We start from the raw sequence: 23272 nt of genomic DNA, 5'->3' as shown, positions 1-23272 counted from the left end.
GCCTCTCTGCGCGCTGAGCTGAAGCGCAGCGCCGAGCCCCACAGCCAGCGGTGCCACCGCGGGAGGGGAGCGCCGAATTCCGGCGGAGTGGCCGGGAAAACTTTCCAGGCATCTCCCGGAGGCTGACGCTGCCCGGCGGGGCTCGTTCCGCGGGGGGCGCGGGGCGCTCCGGACGCGCTCCCGGCCCGGGGAGCCCCGTTCCCGGCTGGGACAGAGCCCCATTCCCGGCCCGGGGAGCCCCGTTCCCGGCTCGGGGAGCCCCGTTCCCGGAGGACAGAGCCCCATTCCCGGCTCGGGGAGCCCCGTTCCCGGCTGGGACAGAGCCCCGTTCCCGACTCGGGGAGCCCCGTTCCCGACTGGGACAGAGCCCCATTCCCGACTCCCGGAGCCCCATTCCCGACTCGGGGAGCACCGTTCCCGGCTGGGACAGCCCCGTATCCGGAGGACAGAGCCCCGTTCCCGTCTCGAGGAACCCCGTTCCCATCTCGGGGAGCCCCGTTCCTGGCTCCGGGAGCCGCATTCCCAGCTCGGGGAGCCTCATTACAGGCCGGGACAGCCCCGTTCCCGGCCGGGACAGCCCCGTTCCCAGCTCGGGGAGCCCCGTTCCTGACAGGGACAGCCCCAATTCCCGGCTCGGGGAGCTCCGTTCCTGGCTGGGACAGCCCCATTCTCGGCTCGGGGAGCCCCGTTCCTGGCTCCGGGAGCCGCATTCCTAGCTGGGGAACCCCGGTTCCTAGCTCGGAGAGCCCCGTTCCCGGAGAACTGAGCCCCGTTCCTGGCTCCGGGAGCCGCATTCCCAGCTCGGGGAGCCCCGTTCCCGGCTGGGACAGCCCCATTCCCGAAGGACAGAGCCCCGTTCCCTGCTGGGACAGCCCCACTCCCATCTCGGGGAGCCCCATTTCCAGCTCGGGGAGCCCCGTTCCCAGCTCGGCGAGCCGCTCTCCGCAGGGTCCCCGCCCGGGCTGAGCACAGCCGGCGCTCTCGCCGCTCTCCCCGGAGCGCTGCCGGTCCCGGACGGCACCTGCGGGGTCCCCGCGGGCTCGGAGCGGGCTCGGAGCGGGGCAGCCCCGGCGGGGCGGGGGCGGCTCTTCCCCCCCTTCCCTCCCTTTCCCCCGGGGGCAGCCCGGTCCCGCCCTGCCTCCCGCGGGGGGCGGAGCGGCCGCCGCCGGGGCCGGGAGCTCCGGGGCCGGTGCGACGGTGCCGGGGCCGCCGCCGCCGCCCATGGAGCCCAACGGGACGGCGGCGGCGGGGGACAACGGGACGGCGGCGGCGGCGGCGGGCGGCGGGGGAGCCCCCGGGAGCGGCCCCCTGCTCATCCCCTCGGCCTTCGGGACGGTGCTGTCGGTGATGTACGTGGCCGGGGTGGCCGGCAATGTCTACACGCTGGTGGTGATGTGCCACTCGGCGCGCTGCGCCGCCCCCATGTACAGCTCCATCGTCAGCCTGGCCCTGGCCGACCTGCTCTACCTCTCCACCATCCCCTTCATCGTCTGCACCTACCTGGCCCAGGACTGGTACTTCGGGGACCTGGGGTGCCGCATCCTGCTCAGCCTGGACCTGCTCACCATGCACGCCAGCATCTTCACCCTCACCCTCATGTGCACCGAGCGCTACCTGGCCGTCACCCGGCCCCTGGACACCCTGAAGCGGTCGCGGGGCTACCGGAAGGTCACGGCGGGGGCTGTGTGGTCGGTGTCGCTGCTGCTCACGCTGCCCATGATGCTGATGGTCACGCTGACCGAGGGGGGCAAGGCGGAGGGCAAGGTGAAGAGGATGTGTGCGCCCACCTGGAGCGTGGACGCCTACAGGACCTACCTGACCGTGCTCTTCAGCACCAGCATCATGGCCCCGGGCATCATCATCGGCTTCCTCTACACGCGCCTGGCCAGGACCTACCTGGAGTCCCAGAGGAACCCCCCCCACAAGGAGAAGAGCAAGAGGTCCCCCCGGCAGAAGGTCCTCATCATGATTTTCAGCATCGTGCTGGTCTTCTGGGCCTGCTTCCTGCCCTTTTGGATCTGGCAGCTGGTGCGCCTCTACAGCAGCTCCCTGCAGCTCACCACCCAAACCCAGAAGTGCATTAACTACCTGGTGACCTGCCTGACCTACAGCAACAGCTGCATCAACCCCTTCCTCTACACCCTGCTCACCAAAAACTACCGGGAGTACCTGCGCAACCGGCACCGCAACTTCTACAGGTTCACGTCCTCCTTCCGCAAGAGGGGCTCCAACCTGCAGTGCTCCTGGGGCCGCTCCATGTCCTCCAGCAACCAGTACGACTACAGCTCCGAGGCGCTGGGCATGGCCACGCTCAAGGACAAGTGAGGAAGAGGAGGCGCTGCCAACACGCAGAGACCGGCAGAGCGTCCGGCCAAGGTAGGGCTTTGGGGACCCCCTAGCCCTGAAGGGTTCTAAAAACTCGTTTCTGGTGCTCTCTCTGTAGAGAGGGGCAAGGAGTCGTGTGAATGCGAGTGCTGCGAGATGAGTCTGGAGTTCCATCTGGCTGAGGGATGCTGGGGGGTCCTGCCGGGAGCCAGCAGCTGTTTGGGACAAATCCTGCAGGGTTCGGGGTGCAGAAGATGAGGTGGATGCTCTGCTCCGTTCTGCCATGAACTGTTTTCACGCCTGGCTGTTTTGTCTCCAGCTCCGCACTCACATCGTGTGGTTTCTCAGTGCTGCCCTGGGGCTGCAGCTGGGTCAGAGCTGCAGAAATCTGAAATTGGCCCAGGATCACTTAACTGAGCTGCCAGCCTCGGGTTTGCCCTGTGTGTTACTTGTAAAGAGACTTTTAAGCCCCTTTTCCTATTTCCTGTTACATTACGATGCACTACTGTTCTATCAAGCTTAAAGTCTCTATTTTAAAATTCATTGCAGCAGCACTTTGAACTCCAAGCATTCAAAAACCTCCAGGTAAGCTGTTAGAAACCATGGGATTACCAAAAAGAAAAAAAAAAGAAACCACCAAAAAAAAAAATCCTTGTAATTTTTTAAGGTTTCTACCTAAGGTGGTTTGAATTTGCCACTGATTTTTTCTTCTTGAAAAAGTTGGTCCTTTTCTTAAAAGTCAACCGAGCTTGACAAACCTGAAAATTTACTTTGGAAGAAATAAAAAATTATTTATAATCCTATCACTCAAAGACCTGAGCTCTAAGAAAATGACTGAATCCTATACCATGAAACTCATCGTAAAAGAGACAAATTTTTTCATGACATTTGATCAAAACCAATGTTTTGCCTCAATGTATTCTGCTCATTTTCTCCCTGCTTGGCATCTCACAGTAAACCTTCAGCACAGATCCTGGAGATGCCTGTGAGCACTTAAACAATTGTAAAGTGTCAGTTTATAAATAAATGCTTATTAAAAACGGACCCTCCTCAGGTTTCCCCTTGCCTGGTCTCTTCACCCAGCTCAGGGGGTTGTTTTTATCAGGGCAGATGCTGAAAATAGCAGTTTGCAGCTGGGGGGATAAGTTGGGGTCAATATTCTTCTTTCTTGTTCTGGGACAGACTCTGGGGATAAGCAAAGCATGGTAGGAGTTGCACAAACTCCTTTCAGCAGCTGGTGATGCCCAGAAGCAGCAGCAGTGTGAGGAGCTGTCATTTCCACTTTTTGATTATTTATTACTTACTCCAGCCCCCATCTGCCTGAGCAGAGTCCTCCTCCAGCCCTGCAGTGCTGCATTCCTGTGTCCCACACCAAGCTTTAGGGTCTGGTTGTGCCCCAGCAGAGACACCAAGTGCCAACAGCACAGACAGGGCTGGAGAGCAGGGAACAGGCTCAGGGACACTGGATTCTGTGCACTCAGCCAGCAGAAAGAGTCACAGGTTGATGAAGGTGTTTCTGTGCTGGAGTCAGCGTTCTCTTGGGATGCTTTCTGGGCAGCAGGGGAATGAGGAGCTCACCTTGCTCATGTTGCTTTTGACCACAGGGCTGTCTTTGAAACACCAGTGATCGCTGTGTCATATTCCAGTGCTGCACAGACTCCAAGCTGGGCATCACAAATAGTCCTAATGTTGTCCATTCCTTCTGAAACAGGGGGAGTAACACACAATTCATGGTGGAGACTGGCAGGGAGAGCAGGATTCAGCAGATTTTCAGAACAACTTTTCAGAACTTAATTGATTGTTTAATTATTAATTCCAAACTCATTGTTACTTTCCCTTTAGTTCCCATTTCCGAGGCTGGAAGTCTTTCCCATATAAGAATTAAAAAGATAAGACAGAACTCAGAGGGCATTTTGGGAAGGCTGGAGTGTGAATGTCACGTGCAAACTGTGTCTGGACAGAAGTCCTGGAAGAACCAGGCATGGCTGCATCCCATGAGCAGGACAGGAATCAAAAAGAGTTGTGGGGACTTTGCTTTGTACTTTAAAAAAGGAAAAAAAAATTAAAAAGCTGAGCAGCCTAAACCCACAGCTATTAATAAGAGAGGGGAGCTGAAAAGGAGTTCTGCCTGGGAGAAAAAAAAAAGGTGAAAAGGAGATTCTGTTGCTCTGCTCAGTGTCACCTGCAGTGTCACCAATAGGGGCTGTGATTTCTGTGCCACAGGGTGGGAGCATGAACCAGCAGAGGGGTGAGGGAGGAACACCCAGATGAAAGGATATTTCCATAACAGCGTGCCCAGCTGGTCAAGGAGGGTGATTCTCCCCCCCAACACTGAGAAGGAAGAGCTGGGATTCCCAAAGCCATGAGATTAAAAACATTTTATTTATGTCCCAGCCCAGAGGTTACAGAAGTGTGTGAAAATTGAGATGACCCCAGTCTGGATGATGGGACTTTGCAAATTCTGTGTTTGGTATCACTTCAGGTAAAGTTGAAGCATCTCAGGCCAGGGCTGAGTAACAGCAGGGAAATCAGTGGGGCTGTAACTGAAAAACAACATCTGGAGAGTTCCTTGAAAACTATTTTATTTTGGCTATTTTGCATTCCAGGAAATCAGGTTCTGTGTGCCCTGGGGTCACTTGTCACACCTAAATCATGGTAATCCTGTGGTTCTTAATGCTTTGGGTGTTTTATTATAAATGAAATGTTGCAGCAGGCTCAGTGACACAGTTCCTTCTTCAGAAACATGGGAAATGGGAATTTTAGGAAAGGCAGAAGCCTTTTTCTTGTTGGGCCAGAGGCTGTCACTGCAAAACTCCATACGTGCTTTACAAGAAGGAAAATAATTTAATCATTAGAGATTTTTGTTCCAATGCCTCTTAGGATTTAGGGGTTTATAACAAAAAAACTCAACCCAGAGTGGGAAAGAAGAGCAGTTTCATCCTGAGTGCTCTCTCCTTCCTTTGTGGTGGATCTTCTCAGGTGGGAGATGCTGCAGCAATGGCAATTTTTCCACTTTTACTTGAAAAGACAAAGACCACTCATTTATGGCCCAAATGAGGATGGTTGTTTTCACCAGACACAGCAGAATCCATCTGAACCTTATGGAATTTTTGCAGCCTTTACCTTCAGTCACTTTTTTAAAAATCATCTTTCTCTCCTCTTTCAAAGAACAAATTTACAATAAAAGCTCAAAAGCCCCACATTATAATTCTGTCATGAGTTCCAGCAAGTCATTAACATTTTCACTCCTGTTTAAAAAGTCAGGTTTGGTGCTTGGGGTGTGACTGAGCATCAGGGGAGCCACCAAAAGAGAGGGGACTTGATGAGCATTTTGCACCTTGGGCTGCAAAGGGACACAGGGGGATTAACTGTGGGGAATGGGGGGATGACAGAGTCCATAATTTATTATAATGTATTATAAACTAATGTAATGTAATATAATATTATATATATTACAAGAATATAATATATATTATGTTATGTTATTATATAGAGTATAATATGATGTGATATATGATATGATATAATATGGTATAATATAATAATTATAATTATATAATTATGTATTATAATAATATATAATAATGTATTATATTATTATATACAATGTATATAATTATTATTATATTATACCATATAATATAATACATTATGGTATAATATAATAATTATAGTGATATAATTATATATTATAATAATATATAATAAAATATAGTAATATAATATATAATGATATATAATGATATGTAATAATATATAATATAATATAATATAATATAATATAATATAATATAATTTACTATTACATATATATTATATATAGAATAGAATAGAATAATATATATTATAATATATATTATATATATTTTATATATTATAATCTCTATGTAATCTGAGAGGAGAAAGCACGTAAAGCTCATAGCAGAGCCCACCCCTCAAGCCCTGAGTGCAGAAAACTTAAGAGAAATCCTCAGAGCAGCCCCAAAAAGTTCAGGATGTTTTGCCAGACCTCTGTCTGCTTTGAGGACACTCAGCTTTTCTGTCTCATTTCAGAGTCCCTCTGGTGGCAGCAGCAAGTTCCCATCCCGAGGTCTCAAGAGGAAAATGTGCTTTTTATTTCTAGGCTTTAAAACAGAAAGGTTGCCCCAAATCACAGCACAGCATTACAACATAAAGAGCATTTTATCCCTTTAAAGAACATTTCTTCAGCATCTGGAGGGGGAGAGCAGAGAAAAACCTCCTTCCAGGGGTTAAATTTCCTCTCCCATTTTTCTTCCTGTGCCAAACCCAGAGTAATTTCATTCCTGTCATTTTGCACAGCATCCTCCCAGCCAGCACCCACAGAAACTCCCAGGGCTGGTGACTCACTCCAAAACTGGGGGTTTTCTGCCTGTTAATATTGGGGTTTGCTGTTAGTTTCTGGTTTTTCTGGGGAATGGAGAGATGCTGAGTTAATGACTGTGATTTATGAGAAATAAATTGCTTTGTCTTCAAAACAGTAGCCACAGCTTTGCAGGGTGTAAGTAGCTTGTAAAGTTATTGTTATTAGCATTATACAAGTTTTTTGCCCTTGTTTGGGAATGTGTCTAAAGCACAGCAGGAGAAAGGATGGCAAAGTGTTGGGAGGGGTTGGATGGCTCAGGCTGAGCTTTGTGAAGGCAGAGGGAGAAACTCCTCCCAGCCAAACCTGTGGGATGCAACAAGCTGCTGTCAGACTCCCCCAAAAAAATAATATATTAATATTATAAAAATAATACTAATATAATATTATAATGTAACATAATATTAATAGAATGTACTACTATTAATATAGCTTTGTGATCTGTGATCACAACTATAACTAATATAATATTAGTTATAGGTCACAACTATAACTAATATATTATTAGTTATAGGTCACAACTATATAATATAATATTATATAGGTCTATATAATATAATATAATTACTATAATTACAATATATATAATATATAAATACAAAAAATATAATTACAACTTATAATATAATATAATATATTATATATTATATAATATATATAATATAATATAATATAATATAATATAATATAATATAATATAATATAATATAATATAATATAAGTCACAACTATATAATATAATATTATAATGTAACATAATATTAGTAGAATGTACTACTATTAATATAATAATAAAATGGATATTATTATTATTAAAATATTGATATATTAATGATAACTGGGAAACATTAATATATTAATATTATACTAAATATAGGTATACTAAAATCTTAAATGGGAGGCCTATCAAAATTATATCAAATATATTTATTTTTAATCGTTAATATTTCAGCTCAGGAATGCAGCTTTCTGCCCACACTGAGTTGCTGGTTTGGCATATATCACTTTTGGGGGAAACTAATTTCAGTTTAACAAATGTGAATGGTCAAAACTGAGCTTTGTGATCTGTGGTCACAACTGGAGCCCAAAGAAAATGCTCCCAATGGAATTTATCAAAGCAAAACTGCTGCATCATTTTACTTTGGTCACCCACCCAAGAAAGGGAGAATTAAAAGAGGAAAGGGAGAAATGAATCCTGTAGAAGTCTTCAATGAAACATTTTGGTGAGCACTAGAAATCTTTCTACTGTCAGAGATGGGGTAAAGAGTTAAAAAGCAGGCATTAAACATTTATTAAAAAAGGCTGAACTTCAATACTGTGGAAGATCCCACCCAGACCCCCTCCATCGAGATATCTGGAAGGAAAGTAGTAAATAAATAGTAAATAAATAATAAATAAGTAGTAAATAAGTAAATAACAATCAAACTACCAGCAGTATCAGCCATGCTTGGCAGAGGGAGCAGCTCTAAAACCAAAGCCATGCTAACACTGGAGGAGTAAAATCTGCCAAGTTTGTTCCAGCTTGTTTTGGCCAATCTCTCTCTGAGGTGCTGTTAGTCCTTCCTTGTGCATTCCTGTTGGGATCTTGAATTCAGCTCCTGAATTCTTAACTAGAACCAAACATGATTCCATCCAAACAAAGCAAGGGAGATTCCTGAAGCTAAACGTGGTGTGTCCAAACACACAGCCTGTCAGAGACACTTCATTGTGTGCTCCTGCAAGCCAGGGATGTCCATCAAACTCACAGCCTTCTACCTCTGTTATTCTTTTAAATATCAGCCTGACATTTGAGAAGCACAAGGCTGCCTCTTGCAAGAAGCCTCTGAGGGAAAGGCACTACAGAGTAATTATTCTTGGGTACACTGAGCCTATCCTTCCAAAATCTGCAAGAATGGAGCAGGTAAATTAACTCTAATGTAAAAGGGGAGACAGAACAGCACCCCTGACACCTGCAGAGGGGACACTTGAACCCAAAGAGGCAGCAGCAGCAGTTCCTGTGCCAGGCTCCCACAGCCTCTCCCTGGCTGGCAGCATCCCCCAGCATTGCACTGCTCAAAATCCCAGTCATCCCACAGGTTTAAATCAAATTTCTCCTTTTTCTTTGTAACAAATGGGGTTTTTCTTTCATTTAACACCATAGAAGGCAATGTTTTACAGAAATGGCTTTATTGTAAAATCAGCTGGAGCTCCACATTTTGAAAGCAGCTTCCTGCCCTGGCAGTGGCCAGGTTAAGGGCTGGTAGCAGGAACATTTGAGGAGTCTGCAGCCCCTGCCTGCCCCATACCCTGCAGCCAAATACATTTATTTACCTTCCTTCACCTCAGCTGCTGCTGGGGGCTCAGAGGCTCCTTCCCCAAAAGCTCTGGTGGTGCTGATAGCTCAGGCAGGCTTAGAACAAGACAGGGAATGAAAACCAGGAGGGATTTCCCAGGGTTTGGTGTTGGAGCACTCCACAGTGCTGGAGCTGAGCACAGGGATTCACTGCAACAGGGCAGCTCAGAGCCCTGGATCCTGCTAGGAAATGACCTCAGGGGGGTCACTTGTGCTGCTGTTCATTGCCTAGAAAATAGCAATGCTCTTTCCAGTGTCTGTGGAAATTTTAAGGTCACATTTTAAGGTGTCATTGTTGTGTGTGACAGGTTTTGAGGTGGCTGGATGAGAGGTGCTGTGTGTGGAGGGGAAAAGATCTCCTTGTAGGGGTAACTTGGGGTTCAGGGTAGTTATTCATGGTCAGACAGAAGAAATGTGTGGACCAGAACCTCTCTGCCTTTGATTTGTGGCAGTGGGCACTGAAGATGCTCCTTCACCCCTGCCCTGGCTGGAATGAACCTCCTGATACAAACATCAGCACTTCAGTGCACCAATATCATAATGGTGCATTTCAGTGCACCAGGATCATAAATGCAGGGCCACCAATGAAGGAAGGAATGATGCATCTGACTCCATCTTATCCGGCTAATTTATTACTTTATGATACTGTATTATATTAAAGAATACTGTACTGTACTAAAGAATACAGAAAGGATACTTACAGAATGCTAAAGAGACAATCATGAAAACTTGTGACTTTTTCCAGAGTCCTGACACAGCTTGGCCCTGATTGGCCAAAGAGTGAAAACAACTCACAGCAAAATCCAATGGAACAATCACCTGTGGGTAAACAATCTCCAAACACATTCCAAGTAAACACTATGTACTATCCTATACTAAATACACAAAAGATACTTTTATAGGTATAAAGATAGAGTATATCTTTTTAGCATAAGATATACTAAAATATAATAATGAAAACTTGTGACTCTTCCCAGAATCTTGGCACAGCTTGGCCCTGATTGGCCAAAGAGTGAAAACAACTCACAGCAAAATCCAATGGAACAATCACCTGTGGGTAAACAATCTCCAAACACATTCCAAGTAAACACTATGTACTATCCTATACTAAATACACAAAAGATACTTTTATAAGTATAAAGATAGAGTATATCTTTTTAGCATAAGATATACTAAAATATAATAATGAAAACTTGTGACTCTTCCCAGAATCTTGGCACAGCTTGGCCCTGATTGGCCAAAGAGTGAAAACAACTCACAGCAAAATCCAATGGAACAATCACCTGTGGGTAAACAATCTCCAAACACATTCCACATGAGCACAACACAGGAGAAGCAAATGAGATCAGAATTGTTTTCATTTTTTTCTGAGGCCTCTCTCGCTGCCTTTCAGCTTCCCAGGAGGAAAACCCTGGGTGAAGGGATCATGGTCAGGGAACGTGAATGCCACACCCCAGCACCCTCCTTAAAGCCCTGCCTTGGGGAGAGACAACAGGAGGAGATGGGCAGGGAAGCAAAATCTCTCCTTTTCCTGCTGGGATCCTCATCCCCATTGTGGGCTGGGATCAGTGGAGGTAAGGACACGTTACCCATGCAGAGGAGGCTGCACAGACAGAATTATCCCAACACTCATTACTGGCTGCTAAACACAGCAGAACCTCCCTGTCATTTTGCTGTTGGCATCCTTTTAGAATGATGAAATCTGTCGAGGAACCTCTGCCTGCCTGAGGCACAGCACAATTAATTCCCAACAACAGAAGCAGAGGAAATAACAACCAACTAACTCTGTTTGGCTGCTTTCATGTGTTGGGCTTTTTTAATACAAAGGAGAGTTTCTTATGGAAGATGTCCCTCAAAATTCAAAGCATTGCTTCAATCCTTGCAGCAGCTTCTTTTAGGCCAGATGAGAAAGTGAAGCTCCACATCCTGTGGTGCCCAGAGTTAAAACTCCTTGCAGATCTCATTTAAGTGGGGAGAGACCACAGTGGAGGGATGGGGACAGGGCTGGAGCATCACTTGGGCTTTTACCTCCATCCATATAGGAGAATATTTCCCCTCCTGAGCATTGTGTGCTCAGGGGTATTTGGTATCTATCTCTGTTATGCAGAAAAAAAAGGAAAAAAAAAACACAACAAGTTTTGGGTTTAGTCCAATAAAACTTTTATAAAGAAAAAAATTTAAAGAAAAATCTTTAAATCTGTAACTTCATGGTATGGGGAAGGTGTTTGCATCCCCCAGTTCCAGTTCTTGTGTTCACTGTTTCAGGTGTGGGGAGAAGGGCTTGGACAGCCACACTCCCTGCAAAACACAGAGGTGAAATCCTTGATGTGTCACCCTGAATTCCTCATTGGTGAGAGCACAGAGAAATGGCTGCAGGCTGAGAGGAGCCTGAGGAAGGCAGTGCTGCATCACCTCACTGACCACAGGCAGATTTATCTCCTTTGCACTTCCAAAGTGACAAATGCTCAAAACCTCCAAGAGGTTGTGGCTCCTCCAATCCTTTAGGAAGGAAGGAAGAGTTTGTTCTGAACCTCAGCCTTCCCAACACACTTCAGAACAAAGTAAATTTATTTTTCTGCAAGAGAGAACACATTAGAACAAGCCAGATCTTGTATCTCTGGCAACACACCAGTCTTTTGCAAAGGCATCCTTGAACTTCTTCTACTTGCTTTCAGTTCAAATGCTGCAAAAAAAAAGGGAAAGTCGTTTTTAAACAGGTTTTTCAGGGCAAACTCTGTAAGGTAAATGCTGCAGAACACAAGAGTCATCAAAGCAGGTTGGTTTTAAAACCTGACAACCTTGACAGCCTCCTTGCAGCAGTGCAGAGCCAAGTCAGCTCTGCTGTTACCCATGGTTACAAAACTGGTGAATGAAATGAAATGGAATCCAAACCTGTCCAGAGTTGTAGCTCTCACACAAGCAGGACAAATTATGTGATGATAACTCCTGGAGAACTCCACTGGCTCCTCAAGTGAATATTTTGTCAAAATGCTCTAAATTAACAGAACTCACTCATTCTGAGTCTGGGCTGCTGAGAAGATGAAGCTCCTGGTGGGCTCTACATTATTTTAAATATCCCTTTTTTTTTTTTTTTTTCCAAGAGGACAAGGCTTAAGGCAGATCTCCAAGAGATCCTGTGATTTCAGGTAGAGAAGTGTTATGGGATATTCTCTCATTGCCCCAAAGGAAAAAGAATCAAGGTAAAGTATGAGTTAGAAATAATCTTTTCAGGCAGTAATGTCTTCTAAATTAATAAGGCAGAAGCAGCTGCTTTAGCAAAACAAACAGTGTCACAGACATATTTTCTGAAAAATACTTTGCTAGGATTTTTCTCCTGAGAAGCTGAGAAGCCTCAGAAATGAAATGTAACCAATGGTTATCTGCTGCTGTGGAATGCAACAGGTGCATCTGGGATTGGGCTCATGTGGTTGTTTTTAATTAATGGCCAATCACAGCCCAGCTGGCTTGGACTCTCTGTCCAGTCACAAAATTTTATTATCATTGCATTCCATTCCTTTCAAGCCTTCTGATGAAATCCTTTCTTCTGTTCTTTTAGCATAGTTTTAGTATATAATTTTCTTTTAAGATAATATATATCATAAAATAATAAATCAGCCTTCTGAAACATGGAGTCAAGATTCTCATCTCTTCCCTCATGCTGAAAACCCACAAACACCACCACAAAACAGCACCTCAATAAAGCAGCTGGCAAGGGACTTCCCACTGGCCATCTCCACACACTGCCTCTGTTCCCCCTCGGCTTTCTGCTGGATTTTGGAGCTGCTGTGCTGGCAAGAGGATGGCAGCAACGCTGTCAGGATCCTTTCTGCCTGCTAAGTGTCCCAAAGCACCTCCCCATGGCACTCCAGGGCACTGCTTTCCCTCCAGCCTCCTTTCTTTACCCGAGAAGCTACAGAAAGGCAGCAGCTCCAGAGTCCTGGCAGCAGAGGATGGCTGGAGAAGGGCTGCAGGCTGATCTCAACCCTCAGTATGGGGTGAAATGTCCCTGAACAGCCATTTCAGACTCTGCTTGTGAAGGGATCCATCCACCCTCTGCTGCAGTCCCCGGAACAGCAGCTCCTTTTCTCTTTCCCCATGCTGTGCATCCCTGTGATTTCTTTCAATCCCTGTCCTTTGGGATGTCACACACCTTGCCATGCAGCACTCAGTGTCACCCAGATTTAGCATCTGCTCCTTCCCAGCCCCTCCTCAGCAGCAGGAGCTCCCACCCTTCCCCTCACCTGCACCGAGTCCCACAAGGAGCCCAAAAATCCCCTCCCAACCCCCCCACGGGGGCTTTCCTTCCACCACCACCTCCTTGCAGCGTCCAGGTGTGTCCTCCCCATCCATCCCGGCTGCTGAGAGCCAGAGCAAACCCTCCAGCCCCAGCAAAGCCCAACTCTCCCCCTGGGGTGGTCCCCACCACCCACCCGGGGCTGGGGGACACCGGGGTCTCCTTGTCTGGGGTGGCTGCAGTCAGAATTCCTGCAAGCAGCGGTTTCATTGTCTCTCCCCAACATAAACTGGACAAATTGATGGAGCCCAGGCCCTGAGGATAAACAGCACCCCCGGTGTTTAGAGAAGCTGTCTCCAGGAGGAGACAGGGCTGAGAACCCAGGGAGCTCCCAGGGGACACGGCGGGGCTGCAGGGGTGGCACCTCCCTGGCAGGAGCCTTCCCCTGCTCTCAGGGGGGCAGAAAGCCCAGAAAAACCTCAAGATTGTAACAATCTGAAAGTTATTTTGTAGAAATACGGAGGGTTTGTGGCACCTGGGGCTGTTGCACAAATTCTTGCCAAGGGCTGGCTCCAGCCCAGAGGGAGCTCCCAGCTCCAAAACACCCATGTTGCAAAATGTTCATTTTTATGGAGTTTTCATATTTCTGATTCGTTTCAGCTTTTTAGCTGTTTAGGAATGGTAAATCCTCCTGTGGTTAGGAAGCATTTTTGGCTATTATCTCTAAAAAGAGCTCCAGTATTTGCAGTCAGGCTCACACTTATGAAGGAGACTGGGATTAGATAAGCTCATTAAGCCAAGCATTCTTTCCACACCTGTGTTCTTCCCAACCAAATAATAATTTTTCAGTTTCAAGGCTGTTAATTTAGAGACAGATTTTACTTGTCACACTGATGCAAACATGAACCCCTGGCATGCTCCATGACTAAAGCTGGCTCAGATGTGCTGTCCTCCCCTTGCAGGGCCATGGACACCAGTGGAAAATCCATGTCTGTATCTGAGTGATACAGCCTGGTGCAGCTGGACTGCTCAGAACGCACTCAGCAAGCAGGTGCTGCTATTAGTGAACTGAAATCTTATTAATTTAAAAGATTTGGAATATCCTGTGTCTCCTCTGCAGGACAAACAAGCCCTCAGCAGCTCCTGGGAGGAAGCTGTGGATGTCTAGAGCAGGAGTGACTGAGCCTTCTCCCAGCCCCACATCCATCCCCAGCCAGAGGGGAAATAAAACCAGGGCTCACTAACCCTGATATCTGCTTTTCAAGCTAATTGATCCACTGACTCATTCCCTCAGTTTCATTCATTATAAACGAGGCTTTAAGGTTCAAAGATTTCTGGGTTTTTTTTGTTCTAACAAGAGGCCGTGGCAGTTCCTAATGACCCTGTGGTGTTTGTAAATTTAACACAGAAACCTTTATCAGTGCACCACAATTACAGAATTGTTACACCTCCTGCTCCAGGGCAGCTGGGCCATCAAACATCTTCATTTCTGCCTTGCCCAGATCCTGCAAATCACAAACCTGGCCTGACCAGAGGACAGAATCATTATTAGACCTGAACATCTCAGAAATATCTTCCTGTACAACTCAGCTATGGAAAGGTTTTTGATTACTGCCCTTTTGTGCATGCTTTATGGCTGAAGTATTTCATTTAAGAAGAATGATTAGGAAGAGGACAAGTTTTAGCAGTCTGCTCCAAACCCTTAAATAGAAAAATTAGCAACAGAGTCAAAACGTGTTTAACTTGCATTGAAGGTGATAATTTTTGCAGCACTGGAATTCACTGACTCACACCCATCCGGAGGTGCTAAAGGCATTAAAAAAAAACAAAGTTAAGAGGTCTCGAGTTGCTGGCAGCTGAGCACTGCTCCAGGAGGGCACAGCATTCCTGAGGAATCCAGAGTCTTGTGCTGCTGCTGAGGCAGAGTGAGGAGATTTGTCCTGCTCGTGGTCTAAAGGGATCAAGATCTCCATCAAAATGTGTCCCTACAAAGGGAAAAGGGGCAGGGGGAGGACTGGGTTTCCAGGTACTGAGGAGCAGCTGCAGATTCCCTACAGCCCCACTAAAAGATTAATAAATAAATTTTTTTCTGGTTTTTTTTTCTTACAGCTCCAAAATCCACAAAATTTTCAAACCTTTTTTTTTTGTCCCAAAGGGAAACTTTCTGTACACTTCTGTATATTTATTAATTCAGTTCTTGGATTGTTTCTTATTTACAGGTCTAAATTCTGTCCAGTTCCAGAAAAGGTGCAACAGACACAAGCTATGTGTGGAGGACACCATCACTTAAAAATGCCCATTTGATACACAAAATAAATGCAGAAGAAAGCATAATCCATCATTTTTTAAATAGGGGGATGCAGCATCACTTAACTTATTTTAGCATATTCACTGCTCATTATTAATCAAGCAGAGGATGGACAGGATAAATACCTGAAACAAGTGGTTATCAGAGGTGCTATTGAAAATTTTGTAAAACCCACAAATTTTCAAACCTTTTTTTTTTTTTGTCCCAAAGGGAAACTTTCTGTACACTTCTGTATATTTATTAATTCAGTTTAAATTTCTTCTTGGATTATTTCTTATTTACAGGTCCAAATTCTGTCCAGTTCCAGAAAAGGTGCAACAGACACAAGCTATGTGTGGAGGACACCATCACTTAAAAAATGCCCTATTTGATAAATGCAGAAGAAAGCATAATAAATATGTGGATGCAGCATCACTTAACTAATTTTAGCATATTCACTGCTCATTATTAATCAAGCAGAGGATGGACAGGATAAATACCTGAAACGAGTGGTTACCAAGAGGTGCTATTGAAAATTTTGTAAAAGGTTTGAACAGGGAGGGTTTTGCTGCCTGAAAGCTCTCAGTTTCCAGCTGTCTGATCTAATGAAACAATAGAGCAGAGTGAGGAGGAGGAGGAGAAAATGTCAGTTCCGAGTGACACAGCCACGTCAGTGTGGGAGAAATCTCCTGTAGCTGCTCTCTGCCTAACAGAATCTGAAATTTACCTTCCAACATCATCTGAAATTTACCTTCCCCCCTGCTTGGCTGGCTTCTGTAAAATTGCTTTTTCCCTACTAGTCAAAGTTTATTTTGATCATATTTATCATCCCTGTGGAAAGGAATGACTCTCAAATTAATTCCTATTTTCCTTTAGTATAAAGAAACCAAGAAAACACACATTTATGGCCTGTAGCAAAGTAGAAATAATCCAAGATCGCTTCTCTCATTTCTTTTGTGTTGGGAAGTGCGGGGACTAAATGGGCTCAGGGTTTGTCTTCTTTCAGAGCAGCTTTTTAAGTCTTGAATCACCTGGTAAAAGCTTCTTCTTCCAAGGTTATTCAGTGAAGCACAATTAAAAGCCCATTATGCAGGGAGGACTCCCAGAACACGTCTGCTTTTCAGGAACATAAATCAGAAATAAACACAATTCCCTGCTAGAGGGGATGGAAGAAGCCACCACCCTGAGCCAAGACATGCAGAATGACTCCATTAGGAGCTGCCTCTGTTTATTCCCACAAGATTTAATGGTCTGGCTGGCAAGTTCATACGCTGAGAGGTCACCTCCAAGGTAGGAATCCACCCAGAGACCTTCCCCTGGCAGGGAAAAGCTCTCTCAAAAGAAAACAGCAAGATTTTATTTTTTTTTTCTGTGGAGTCAGCAGCAAAGTGTCCAGGCATCTACACAAACAGCTTAAATGAATTGTATAAACTGAGGAACAAGAAAGAGACAAATCCTCAAGGTGTCTGAACAGGAAAATTGTGGCTCAGGAACTCAGCTGGTGCTTTTTTGGGGGGTGGAGGGGCTGCTGTGGTTTGTTAATAAAAGAACAGGAAGGGTGTCCGTGTCTAAAATGAGATTTTTTTGGACACTGGAGGACTAATCCAAGAAATTCCCAGGAACATGGAAGATGAACAATGAACACTCCACAAATCTCAGCTTCTCCCTATAAATAGAATATTTCCTTCAGAGAGGGGAAGGTTTCAGTGCAGCTCATTCTGAACCATCAGCCTGACCTGGCAGCTCATGGATTCACCCACCATGGGTTCCTTGGGCAGCCTCAGCATTATTCAGCAGCAAACCAAGATATTTTTAATTAGATGCATCTCAATACTACAAAAATAAAGCAGATGGTACTTCCAGGCTGCTTTATTGATTCCAGAGTAAGAATTATTCAAGCAAGGCATCTCTTGTGGTCCCAAGGTCTGACTCACCCTGGTCTCTGTTCCAAAATTCCCTCCTTGTTGTCCAGGAGGTACCAGGAAACACAAGAATGCTCAATAATGCTCACCTTGTCCTTATTTCATCTTCCCAGGAAAACAGGCAAGACGGAAAGAAACATTTCTGAAATAATTGGGCTAAACATGGACAATGCCTCTGCTAGAAGAAAAACAGAAGTATTTGGGAATAAAACAAATGCTGAGGAATGAAAAATCTCCAGAAATGGAGTTAGAAATAATTCTAATAAAGATTAATTAGAGATTCATTAAATTCATATTAATAAAATTTAATTGAATTAGATAGTACATCTAATTGATGTACTCTTTAATAGTATAGTAATATTCAATACTAATATCTATTAAATATAAATATTAATATATAATAGTCATATAATATTTAATACTATTAAATACTACTTAATGTAATACAATTTAATAATTATTGTTAATAAAAATACTATTAATACTATTAATGCTCTCAATACTATTAAATACTAATTAATCATACTTTTATTTAATAGAAATACTATTTAATATTAAATACAATTAATAAATACTAATAAAAATTAATGAAATTCCTATTAATAAATATAGGATTTCTATTAATAAATAGAAAATAATAAAAATTTACAATTTTTACGATTAATTAATTGTAAAAATTAATTTTACCTCATGTTAGCTAAAAGGAAAAGAGGAAAAAACCAGCTGCTCTGCAGTGCTAGCAAGCCAGTCAGTGAATAAATAATGCCCTGAGCTCTACTTGGGACAGAAGTGGGAGGTGAAATGAGTGATTTGAGGGGAGATGATGGACACACTCAAAAGATGTGTACTTGGGAAATCAGACATTTATTTATTTCTTTTGCACAGCCCACGCTGGAAAATTTCAGTTTTTTAGCTATACAAAGCCAGCAGCACTCACAGAAGATAAAAAATGGCCACACTTTTTTATTTTGGGGGATAAATTAAGAATCAGGAGGAGAGAGCTGAAAGCAGGGCTCAGCCAAGGATGTCAAATGAACTTTCAGCTTCCTGAGGGTGCTCCCAAGGCCCCGAGCAAGGCAGAGCTGCAGCTCCCAGGGTGCTGCCATGGAGCAGGGGACACTCAGCTGAGGATTCCCACCCTCCAGGAGATGCCTCGGCTGCATTTCCCAGGCTGGGACAATCCGTGTGTGCCAGAGCCACCTGGGGTTCAGAGAGGAAATAACTCTTCTGCTGCTCCTGCAATGTGTGCTTGGAATTCCACAAAAGACTCAGAAAAGGGAGCTGGGATTTTACTTTATTTTATTTTATTTTATTTTATTTTATTTCATTTTATTTCATTTTATTTATTTTATTTTTAATTTCTTCTCATTTAATTGATTTTTATTCTACTTTTTTTTTTTTTCACTTGGAGAAGGTAGATTCGTTGTATTTATTCTTCCCCACTCAGAGAGCCCTGACCTCCAGCAGCATTTCCTGGTTTTAGAATTTAGACAAGACAAAAATATTGCACAGAGGTCTCCCTGGGCAGCTTAGAGAAGCAAATCCCCTGCAAACACTGTGCAAGGATATTTGGATGGAGAAGGAACACCAGGAGCTCTTTAAAAACAAAATAATCTTCTTTTAATGGGGAAAGGAGAGCTGCGAGGGAGCAATTCAATACCAAGAAATGCAATTGAAGAAACAAAACCAGATTTCCTTAGTCACAGTGATCTTCAATGCCTTTTCAGCTAATTTATTTCAATGTGCTATTATCAGGTGCTACAACCTCCCAAAGCACACAGCTGTTGACCTTAAAAATAAGACATGAAGTTGAATTTCTGCTAAAAATCCAAATTAAAATCTTTCTGTAAGTTTGATATCCTTGTAAACATTTCTGGACTTGAAATTGAGATGGAGTGCAGAATATTTCAGGTGGATTATACAGGAATTCACCCACCATGGTTGGTGCAGAATATTTCAGGTGGATTATACAGGAATTCACCCACCATGGTTGGTGCAGAATATTTCAGGTGGATTATACAGGAATTCACCCACCATGGTTGGTGCAGAATATTTCAGGTGGATTATACACATTCAGGAAAATCTCAACAGAAATGTATCTTCCTAAACCTTCAGTTGACTTACAAGGAATTCAGAGCCACAATGATTCCATAACTGCTTACACAATAAAAATGTTACCCATGAGAAATGCCAAGAAGCCCACCTAGAGTTCCCAGAATCACAGGGGACAAAAAAATTAAAATTGAATGCATGCTACAGGACTGAAAGGTAGGTGTACACTAAAAACCTAATGTGACCACAAAACCTGTCAATTTTTCAGAAGTTCCTGATATTCCACGAAACATTTGAATGGAAATATGGTTTTAAAAGTAGCACAACTTCCCAGAAGTCCTCAGGAGGCTCCACTCACTCTCACTGTAGGGAGTCCAATCTGGCTTGCTCTCCTGCTGCATTTTCTATTTTACTCTGGGGCTTTTCACACCAGCAGCCTTTCCCTTTCCTTTCAAGTAATTTATTCCCAAATCCAACCCAGCATTCCCAGACACTTGTAATGAGTCTGCTTTCAGGTGCAAAGCTGTAATTTTACCATCAGCATTGGGCCCCAATTCCCAGCGCACAAGCTCTGACCTTTCTTGACTTTAACTCTTCAGAAAGGTCCTCACACAGCTGGGACACACCCAGCCACGTTCTGGCATCACCTCTGCTCAGCTGAGAGCACTTCTCTGCAGCAGTTTGGCATCAGATTGATGCCACTTGAATTATTTCTTCATTACTTGAAGAAATCCTGCCCTTGGAGCAGTGAGAGTTCTAAAAAATCAGAGCCCTGCAGTTCCCAGTAGCAACAGGCAGCTGAGCCTCCAAGAGGACAGAAATTAATATATTTCAAGTTCAGAGTTACATGCCATTACTGGAGAGACCCTTAATAAAAAGTTATTCAGGGTATTTAAGTGGCCTAAAATAAATTCAACCAAGTTTGTTCTTATTAAGCAGTGAATTCAAATTCCACTGTGCCCCAGGAACGTTCTGCAATTACTGCTTCCTGCTGGAGGCCACCTTCACAAACTTTTATATTGCACTTTATTTCCTCATTTGCCATTTAAATTCTCCCTAGATTTAGGCATTGCTTTTAGTAGTCTGGATATTGAAGCTCTAAATAGAAGAATCTCAGTGGCACTAAAACATACAAAATATTTGGCTTTTTTCCAAAGAAGAGCTCTCCTACCATGCACAGTGCAAAATTCCCCAACAAATCACAGGTTTGGTCACCATATTGCCCAGATTACTGAGGCTTAAAAACTCCAAAAGACAAAAACCAGCTTGATCTTATTTCTGAACATCCATCAGCTCCCACCATGGGCTGCAGTTATTACAGGACACAGGATCTTCAGAAGATGAAAATACAAGAGGAGAGGAGCTGAGATTTCCCCCGTGGGCTGAGATGATCTTGTTGGGCAGGATTTGACAGAAGTGCCACTCACAGGAGTAACCAGCAAACACAGGGCCATTCATGTCAGGCTTTTGCCCTACATTTAAATCTCATTTAAAACTACATTTGAATCAAGCTCAATCCACTGAAGATGCTGGTGATCTTGGTCTGCTTTCACACAGACTTAAAATATGGTGTAATGCAAATTCCTTAGAAAAAAACGGCTTTAAGACAAGTATTTCAATATGAAACCCAAGTGACTTTAATATTTCCTAGCATCCAGCCAATTTAACAATTCTCCCTGGTTAGTACAGACAAGGAAGACTTTTTCAGGTTTCAGAACAAAGAAATGAAATTACAGAGGACTAATCTTGCTGGTGTGCCCAGTGAGAGCCCTCACAAGTCCAAGTGTCCTCTTATTCCTCTTTATATTGATCTTCACTGTAATTCCCCCCAGTACTTATTATTTCCACAAAAAAAATTCTAAACCGTATGCATAAAATTAATATTAAAAAAAAAAACCAAAAACAAAGCACATTCCTAGATTTTCAGTGTTTCACAGAAATTATACATCCAGAAATTATACACCCAGGTAATAAACCAGATCAATGTGGTTATTTCAGAATTTGATTGAGAAAAAAAAAATTATGTTTTTCTACCGTTTATTTATCAACCTCCTGACCCACAGAAATCTTTGACTGCACTAAAAACCTTAAAGTATTTGGCAGGATTATGCATGTGTTTGCACACAGCTCCTCTTGGAGTAACCTGCATTTTAATATTCAGGATTCTCATTAACAAAAAAAGTCTTCATACTAAACTGGAAAAGAGAAATCAAAAAATAGCTACTGACAGACTTCCTGAATATTGAATTGGTAGCAATTAAATTTTAAAAAAAGTTCAAGGCCCAGGGTATTCCCCACTGATCCCACACTCAGAGAATCCATCCCTCTCAACAGAAGGTGTGTTCTAGACAGGAACATTCAATTAACTCAGGTCTCAATTAACTGAGGCTCAATTCACTGAGGTCAGACTTTCTACACCACCTTAGTAATGAAGAGACTGAAGAAGTGAACAGGTAACAGCAGCCTGGGGAGTCACATCAAGGCATGGCCCAAAAGATTGTTTGTATGTTTCAAACTGAAAAATTTTTTAAAAATATTTTTAAAACGAAGAGCCCACTTTCTCTTCTTTGTGGAGCCCATTCTCTCTTTTTTGTGGAGACCCATTCCCTCTTTTTTGTGGAGCCCATTCTTGCTTCTTTGTGGAGCCCATTCTCTCTTTTTTGTGGAGCCCATTCTTGCTTCTTTGTGGAGCCCATTCTCTTTTTTTTGTGGAGCCCATCCTCTTTTCTTTGTGGAACCCATTCCCTCTTTTTTGAGGAGCCCATTCCCTCTTTTTTGTGGAGCCCATTCCCTCTTTTTTGTGGAGCCCATTCTTGCTTCTTTGTGGAGCCCATTTCCTCTTTTTTGTGGAGCCCATCCTCTTTTCTTTGTGGAGCCCATCCTCTTTTCTTTGTGGAGCCCATTCTCTCTTTTTTGTGGAGCCCATTCCCTCTTTTTTGTGGAGCCCATTCCCTCTTTTTTGTGGAGACCATTCTTGCTTCTTTGTGGAGCCCATTCCCTCGTTTTTGCGGAGCCCATCCTCTCTTCTTTGCAGTCTGTCCCCTAGGCACATGAAGTCAAACCATTTTCAGAGTGCATCAAATTTAGGATGGTCCTTGAGCCACCATTTGCAATATTTCTGGAAAGGGAGCTGTGAAATCCAAGTGTGTGCCAGCTGTTGCCACAGCTGGGCAGTTCTGCTTGCAGCTGAGGTTCCAAGAGCCCTGGCAGGCTGCTGTCCCTCAGGGCTGCCCTGTGGCCCTGGGGTCCCCGATGCCGTGCTGGGGGTCGCAGCTGAAGGAGATGGTGATGGCAAAGCGAGTGCCCCAGCTCACCCTCTCCACCCGGTGCAGGTTCTCCGAGCCCGAGGTGAAAAACGACACCCGGCCTGCAGGGACAAGAGTTTAACCCTTCAGGGGAGCTCTGCCATCAGCGGCAGCTCTCCCTCCACAGCTCTGCTGCTCTCCAGTGACCTGGGAGCCCACAGGTGACCACAGACAAACTGCAACGAGCTCACACTGCCCTCTGACAGCTTTTAACCCTTTAAACATACATTAACCCTTCATGCTATGAGCTCACACTGCACTCTGACAGCTTTTAACCCTTTAAATATACATTAACCCTTCATGCTATGAGCTTACAATGCACTCTGACAGCTTTTAACCCTTTAAATATACATTAACCCTTCATGCTATGAGCTCACACTGCACTCTGACAGCTTTTAACCCTTTAAATATACATTAACCCTTCATGCTATGAG

General features: G+C 44.2%; 2 protein-coding genes across 4 annotated transcripts in view; one reads left to right on the top strand and one right to left on the bottom strand.

The window, feature by feature from the left end:
* Nucleotides 1-1221: 1221 nt before the first annotated feature.
* Nucleotides 1222-15905, top strand: LOC118693625 (urotensin-2 receptor-like). 2 transcript variants are annotated; one of them, XR_008508712.1, is made up of 2 exons: nt 1222-2376; nt 15865-15905. XR_008508712.1 is itself a non-coding variant. In XM_036394328.2 (1 exon), exon 1 carries the CDS (start codon nt 1222-1224, stop codon nt 2323-2325), a length of 1104 nt encoding a protein of 367 aa, XP_036250221.1. In that variant the 3' UTR covers nt 2326-3369. The 2 variants fall into 2 exon arrangements, 1 of the variants encoding a protein (XP_036250221.1); XM_036394328.2 differs by lacking the exon at nt 15865-15905 and having other exon boundaries at nt 1222-3369.
* Nucleotides 11175-23272, bottom strand: part of OGFOD3 (2-oxoglutarate and iron dependent oxygenase domain containing 3) — a 46187-nt gene continuing 34089 nt past the window's right edge. Inside the window, exon 9 of one of the 2 annotated variants that reach the window (XM_036394427.2) lies at nt 11175-11721. In XM_036394427.2, coding sequence (XP_036250320.1) covers nt 11606-11721 — 116 coding nt within the window. In that variant the 3' untranslated portion in view covers nt 11175-11605. Of the gene's footprint in view, nt 11722-21146; nt 22901-23272 lie in introns of those variants that run through there. The other variant, XM_036394426.2, reaches the window with a different exon arrangement.

Source organism: Molothrus ater, chromosome 19 (genome assembly GCF_012460135.2).
Source record: "Molothrus ater isolate BHLD 08-10-18 breed brown headed cowbird chromosome 19, BPBGC_Mater_1.1, whole genome shotgun sequence".
Taxonomy (NCBI): Eukaryota; Metazoa; Chordata; class Aves; order Passeriformes; family Icteridae; genus Molothrus; species Molothrus ater.
The sequence above is the reverse complement of the archived record's forward strand: the minus strand, read 5'-3'. Positions and strand labels throughout refer to the sequence as shown.